Source organism: Atta colombica, unplaced genomic scaffold (assembly GCF_001594045.1).
Source record: "Atta colombica isolate Treedump-2 unplaced genomic scaffold, Acol1.0 scaffold216, whole genome shotgun sequence".
Lineage (NCBI taxonomy): Eukaryota > Metazoa > Arthropoda > Insecta > Hymenoptera > Formicidae > Atta > Atta colombica.
The window spans coordinates 855,806-863,072 of record NW_017259312.1 but is presented as its reverse complement, the minus strand read 5'-3'; the positions used below and the strand labels follow the sequence as shown (position 1 = coordinate 863,072).

The following is a 7,267-nucleotide window of genomic DNA, read 5'->3' as shown; positions in this document are numbered from 1 at the left end:
AAATATGTCAATTTTCTGTATTATAATTATATATAATTTTATTTAATTGTATATGAAATAAAATCGATTGAATAAAATTGATTAATATTTCTATTTAAAATATAATTTTATTGTCTAATGTAAATTTCTCATTTTATCATAATTATTTTTTAAAAATATGTTTACTTCTTATTAAAATAATTTTTGATCCGAGTCCTAAAATACCGTCATATTTTTTGCATTAATTTCAAATGCAGAAAAATCTTTTCTTCAAAATACGCTCTTCAAACATTTTTAAACTTTGATCGCTTTATATGTGTGTATGCGTGCACAGATGACGCAGTTGTGGATTGCGTATATTGAAGAGACTGTATTGTATAACACCGATTATCACTTAAGCTAATCGCTGCTCTTAAAGCCACTATACCGTAAGCACGGCAGATCATATTACGTTAAGTGTTCTCGTATTTATCACATAATCGCAAGATTGTGTATTAATATTTAAACACAATATTTCGATGTGATCACGTAGATTAAAATCTTACATTTTAGCAAACGTTATTCCGATATATAGGACTCATACTATAATTAAATGAAATTGTGTAATTTCACACGATAGACTTTCTCCTTATTTCGATCAATCATCACGTAATGATCATATTTACTTTGAACAAAAATTTTGGGAGATAACTAATTAATTACGGAAAAAGAAGAAATAAGCTAACGTTTTAATTTTCAGATAAGTCAAGTACATATATGTATGTTTTTAAGATATAACTCATTTTTCAGTAGCAGTCGGAGTTACACCGCCGGGGTCGCCTCACACCGGAGCGGGATCTGGAGCTCATCATTGGAGATCGCGATTAACCACGATCAAGAATTCTTTCTTGGGTAGTCCCAGGTTTCATCGTCGTAAATTGCTCACTAGTACCGAGGAGGTATGCAGTAGAAAAGATATAATTTATTCCTTTTCACTATGTAAATTGTTTAATAGTCTATCATTGTGTAATAGTCTATCAATTGCAATGTTTGGTTATATTATCGAAAATTGCATTTCTTTGATCAGTAATCTAGATTCTTCTTCTTAACAAAATTAAAGAATGAAAGACGATAGATGTTTAACAAAATTCTTCTGAAAAAAGATTAGTTTAAAAGTTATATCACAATATAGCGCAGTAGTTATTATTTACGATAATTCTAACGTTGCGTTTATCGTCAAGTTTCCATTGCGTATAGGTACATCTCACGCCGGATTCTTCGCCGGAACTTACAAAAAAATCATGGTTCGGTAGTTTGATGACTACGGAGAAAGATGAAACCTTCACCGTTTTGGTCAAAGGAAAACCGCTAGCCAGTGTAAAAGCCGATCTAATTCACGCCTTTTTATCGGTAAGTGCATCAAAATTTAGTGTTCATTTTGGCATAAGTTGCAAGTGTAAGCGACTATTATTTATTTAAAATAATACTTACGTGTACGAGAATTACAATCATCAGCAAAGTAACTCGACAAAATTCATTAAAACATGCATTAAAAATCTTTAAAATATCTTTAAAAATCTTTAAAGATTTGAAGAAATTTAATAATTTATGATTATAAGTCAATTTATCACTTTCATAATCCTTTCTGTTAGAATTTTTATTACAACTTTTATAAGTATATCAATTTAATTGACCTCTCTGACCTTAATTCAATTTGAGATAAACTGGACGCTTACAGATAGCAGAATTATCTCATAGCGTGAGCTCGCCAATGTCGTTCAGAGTGGAGTACAAAAGAGGTAGCACCGCACCAGCCATGTTCCAGAGACAAGTACGATTTCAAGTTGACATTAGCGCAATCTCGAAGCAGCCGAATGAGCCCCTCTTCGCCATTACCTTTACATTATTGAGCGGTAAGCGTACAGTCACATTCTTCATGACTTTTCCTTCAGTTAGAAAAATTAGAATCTTTGCTATTCTTAAACCAAATATGGCACAAAAATTAAAGAAACAAAAAATGTTGACTGAAGGGTTCTTCGACAAGTACGAAGCCTTCGCGAAAATACGCGGTATGGTGAATCGCCTCTTTTGCATTTGGCAATCATCCAAGCGCAACTAGATCGATGTTACCTTGGCACGTACAGCTAACATATATATACAATTTTATGTTCTATCCACATATGTATATTCTACATTCGATCTGTCGACGCAATATAGTCTGGCTTTTTTTTTGATGAAGCTTTAATCTCTTACAACTGACAAGAACATGCCGGAGTCACTCGAGCTCATAAATTCAGAGTTTGTTAGAAGCACACTATATAAAATCCAATATTTTAATAAGCAAAAGCAATCTTCGAAACACAATTCAAATGCTAATTTTCAAGGAAGTCATTCATATGAATTAATTTAATTTTTATCTTGATGATGACCCTGTTTTTCTCTAAAAAAATTAGATACTGTCAAATTAAGTCAGACAATGAAGTCAATTTGATATTCGCAGGAAACATTCGAAGATTCAGGCGAGTATGCGAGCATATTCAGTCTCAGGTGTGTTCAAGAAATGTGAGTATGAACTTGGGAGGACAAAGCAGAGCCGCGCCGCCTAGTCCGAGGGCCTCCAGAAAGTTCACCACAGAGATGAGCGAGAGTTCCAGCTGTGGCAGTGATACCAGTGAACGACTATTTCTTAGTCCTCACCCAGCTACCAGACAGGTAGTCTGTTTCAATAAGGTAGCGCATCATTCCTCATCTTTATTTTCGTTATATCATAATAATTACTACTTTGGAATATCTATTTCATTGAAATCTCAAACAAAATTTTTTTTCATTGAGATAGTATTTCATAAAACCACTTAATTTCCATTACTACGTAATTTCTTTTTCATTCATAATCTAGATTGATGTTATCTAAATTGTCATTTATTCTACATAAATAATTTCAATCAACCGCTTGCTTTAAATGTAATTAATGGAAGATTAAAATTTTGTTTCAATTTTATTTAAAGCTATTGTAGAAATTTGTGTACGGTGAATATTAGAAGAGCAACTTTGTGTCATCAGCAATTAACAGATTATCGTATCGATTTTTTAGATCGATTCGGACATCGAATCGGATACGTCTGTATTTGACGTGAAATCACCGACCCGTGAGAATGGTAGAAGAAGTTCGACATCGACGAATAATAACAATGCCCTGTCGGGCGATACAACACCAACGCCAGGCAGCCCGCCAAAAGCGGTTCGAAGTAACTCGGAGAGTCAAAACACGCCTGAGAAGAAATGCGTGACCACGATGAGCGGCAACAACATAGCGTGATACTACCAGAATCTTCGCTTCGAGTTCCGTTCAAGTCTAAAGAGCCTATGGGACAGCGCTCAGAGATTCTGGTGAGGTTTCCTCTGACGAACGCTTCTAACGCTTTAAAAGAACTGCAGAAAATGCGTGAGACACATCTATATGCGTAATACAATGTTGCAACAAACAAAATTGAGGTTTAACATTGTGAATCTTAGTCATCGTCAGCAGTAATAGCGAAAAAATAGAGAGATGATAATACATTTATCAAATTTGCATTGTGTAATTCGAAACATCGAAACCTTTAGTGCGAGCTCCCTTCATTCTCAAAATTCAAAAAAATTTAATTTTGTTTCGAACGATACGTGCGTAAACATTTTCCTCAACTTAAAATTAAACGCTAGAAGAAATATTAAATGAGACATTAAATACAATCATTATAGTCAGTGTTTATAAGAATAAATGAATTTCGAGAGAGACATTTCCAAATTGCCTCCAGATAAAATCGCCGAATGGCATATATATTTCAACAAATAAGCCTACATAAAAAATTACACGAAGAGAAAGTTTCATGATTATACTTTCAAGAAGAGAAATGTAAAGTATATTTAAAAAATATGTTTCGAGCAACACTTAAGTACAATAATATAATATTACTGTATTATTTCGCCCCCCACAATGAATGTCACTATAAAATTGCATCGCGCTGTGTTTGTGTTTAAAATGGCACTTTTACGTTTGGACACATTTCATTTATTAATTATAGAAAAGATACAAACACTGTTGCTTGGAGAGTATTATATTATTATCCCGATACATTATAAATTATTCATTTTGTGAATTATAATTTTTATTTATTTTTTTGTTCGCTTGTTGCATAATTTTTTCATTTGTAGCTTTATTATATCAATCTTCTCATCGCAATTTATTCACAAGTCAACCACATACATTTCAACATCCAACATTGACATGATCTGGCGCGAAAAATGAGAGAATTTTATTTTTTCACACACGACGGAGAAGAAAGATATATCTATATATATATATATATATATATATAGAGAGAGAGAGAGAGAGAGAGAGAGAGAGAGAGACAGAGAAAGGTTTCCGATTTTAAAAGATAATAATAAATATACACGCAAGTCTCACGATCGTACGAAGCATAGGTATTCGTTTGCTTCTCACAAGAAGAAAAGCAAAGGACAGGAAGAATTGATGGCATGCGAAATCCACCGCGAAGCGATTGAGGACTAACGCGTTGCTGAATGTATAACTCATATAGAAAAAAAAAAAAATATATATATATAAGCAGTAAAAACTGCACTTCCCTAAGCGATATAAAAAATAAGTAGTTTTACCATAAAGTTATTCTCAACACAGACATATCTCGAGATTGTCCCTATTGGCTTCTTAGTAGAAAGCGATATAAGATGTATAAATGCGCGTTTAGCATCGTTTTTAAGCGAAGATTTGTTATATAAGGCTGCATCGTGATATATGTTTACGAAGAAAGGAGAAAAAACTAGATAAAGTTACGGAGGAAATAACGAGCGTTGAGCGCCCGGATGTTCTCAGAGATTAATATCTTGGAATCGATCGATTTTTTGAGAGTGTGATGCGGAAAAGAAATTATCCTTGATAATCCAATAATCTTCAAAGTTTACACGATTAGGATTAGGTTAATGGTAAAGATGAGAGAAAGTGCATAAATGTTCGCACAAATCAAAATTGTGACAAATTTTTTTTTTTTTTTTTTTTTTAGTGTACATTGGATCTTCCGATAGGCGCTCTCGCTTCAGATATTATCTACGTATTATATCGCGCATGTGGCGACTCGTTCCTATATATAAATGTCCGAGGGCTATATCTTTATAATCGATTAACAATACGGAAAAGAACAACTGACGATCTATTCTCCGTTGCATTTTGGAGTAGCAAAATTCCGCGAGACGCAAAACGCGGTGGTGTTTTATCGGCTAAAGGCTCAGCTAACGGCAGACGCATTGTCATTCCGCATTATTAAGCAGAAATACGTGATGCAATACTGTAAAAGAGATTTAGCTGGACACGTATCGAAAATATTATTCCGATGAAAAATGCGTGGATGAAATTTTATGAAAAGTCGTTAAGCCTTAACTATTTTCAATTTTTATAGTCGCTCGTATTATTAGTGATGCATAGACATTTATTAACTTTTTGAGGGACTAACAAGAGAGAGAATTAGAATATTATTTATTTATAATCTATATGCAAACACCAAATTATATACATAAAATGTAAGTAATTTCCTTTTTCTCGCTTTCCAACAAATTATTCTTTTTATTGCCGTATATTAAGAGAAAAATGTTTCGTATTTATAACTATAATTATATGTATACTATAATTATGATTATTACTGCTATAATGATAACAGTAGCTATGTGTATAGTTCTAGCAACAAATATATAGTTGGCAACTGGTTAAAATTACTATAATTATAATTATTATAATTAAAAAATAGTTAAAATTACTATAAAAATGATATAACCATATTTTTTATGGTTGTCTCAAAACATAACTGTAAAATTATAGTCACTTGGGTCATTTTTATGGTAATTTCAATTATATTTTTGGTTATAATAATTATAATTATAATCATTCTAGATTGCCAACTATATACATTTGTTGCTAGTACGCATAGTGTTACTGTTATTATCATTATAGCAGTAACAATCATAATTATAGTAATATATAATTATAGTTACAAATATCAAATATTTTTCTCTCAGTATAAGAATAAATATTCAATATGGCTATAAAGAAAGAACAAACATTAATTAATATCAGTAGTTAAAGATTCTCGAGATTATCGTTTAATTATCGTTAATTGTAGGGTAATTATATCGAGAAGAATAGAGACGAATTTCACTACTCGAATATAAATGATTAATCCGCGAAAAAGCCTTTGTTATTTTCCGTGCGCATAATTCGCAAAAAGAATGACGATATTCTTTGAAATCTCTTAATGATGTAAATTAATTTTCTCTGTTTAATAATTTTCCGCTGAAAAATCGGACTGTGCACGAAATTGATTACGAGAATAAAAATAATAGAGAAAGAAAAAGAGAGAGCATATGAGCGTGCGTTTGCATGTATGAAAAAAAAAGGAAAGAATGAAAGTTCTTGTTACATTTTAGAAGATGAATGTGAATTTAATATTATCAATACAAACACACACATACACACGTACCACTACATATAATTAAAATTATCATAAGCTTGCAATTATCTATTTACTAATTGCGGTTAAATATAAAACTACTCATACAGTGCGTAAGTATATATTATAATAATAAAATGGGAGAAGAAAGAGAAAGAGAGAAACAGAGGCGAAATAGATGGACAGACGTGGTTATAGAGAAAAAGAGAAAGAGGATGTAAAACAAATTACCGGCCATATTAAATTAGGATTTTATATTGTGCGAGTCTGTGAATGTAAGCGGAGGTGAATTAAAATAACTTCGATATGCAAATCTATATTAGCAATTCAAGCAAATTACACAGTACAGTTTCGCGTGTGAGGATATAAATTTCAGACAAATCTCGAGAAGAAATCTCTGTTTTCTGTTTCGTAAAAGGCAAATTGAGGGGAATCCACGTGATATTTTCGTAGATCGAGTCAGAGTATCTGAGCGATACTTTGCGAAATATAGATGATAGGAGTGCGTTGTATCGATCTTCGACAAAATATCACACCAATAGCTATGCCGCTAACGTAACATCGTTAAATCTCTTGTACGAAGGAAAGAACAGAAGATTACTCGCTATCTCTCACGTGTCCGACTTATTTTTCGATTTGCTTTTGCGCGCTGCGAGATGCCGCGATCTAGCGTGCGAGCGATCCCGTGATCAGTTCTCGTGTACGCGAGATGATTGTTATCCGCCCGAAGAATTTACTTAATAGCGGTGACGTAGTACGAGCACGAATATCGATTGTGTACAGCCAAATGCGATTTTGAGACTTGCAATTTATTC

The 7,267-nt window shown here is 32.7% G+C and overlaps 1 protein-coding gene across 1 annotated transcript in view; it reads left to right on the top strand.

Moving 5' to 3' along the window:
- LOC108687766 (serine/threonine-protein kinase BRSK2) overlaps window positions 1–3,274 on the top strand; it is an 11,090-nt gene extending 7,816 nt beyond the window's left edge. Inside the window, exons 9-13 of the mRNA XM_018193714.1 lie at window positions 769–917; window positions 1,216–1,368; window positions 1,697–1,871; window positions 2,459–2,670; window positions 3,050–3,274. Coding sequence (XP_018049203.1) covers window positions 769–917; window positions 1,216–1,368; window positions 1,697–1,871; window positions 2,459–2,670; window positions 3,050–3,274 — 914 coding nt within the window. The remainder of the gene's footprint in view (window positions 1–768; window positions 918–1,215; window positions 1,369–1,696; window positions 1,872–2,458; window positions 2,671–3,049) is intronic.
- The last annotated feature ends 3,993 nt before the right edge of the window (window positions 3,275–7,267 follow it).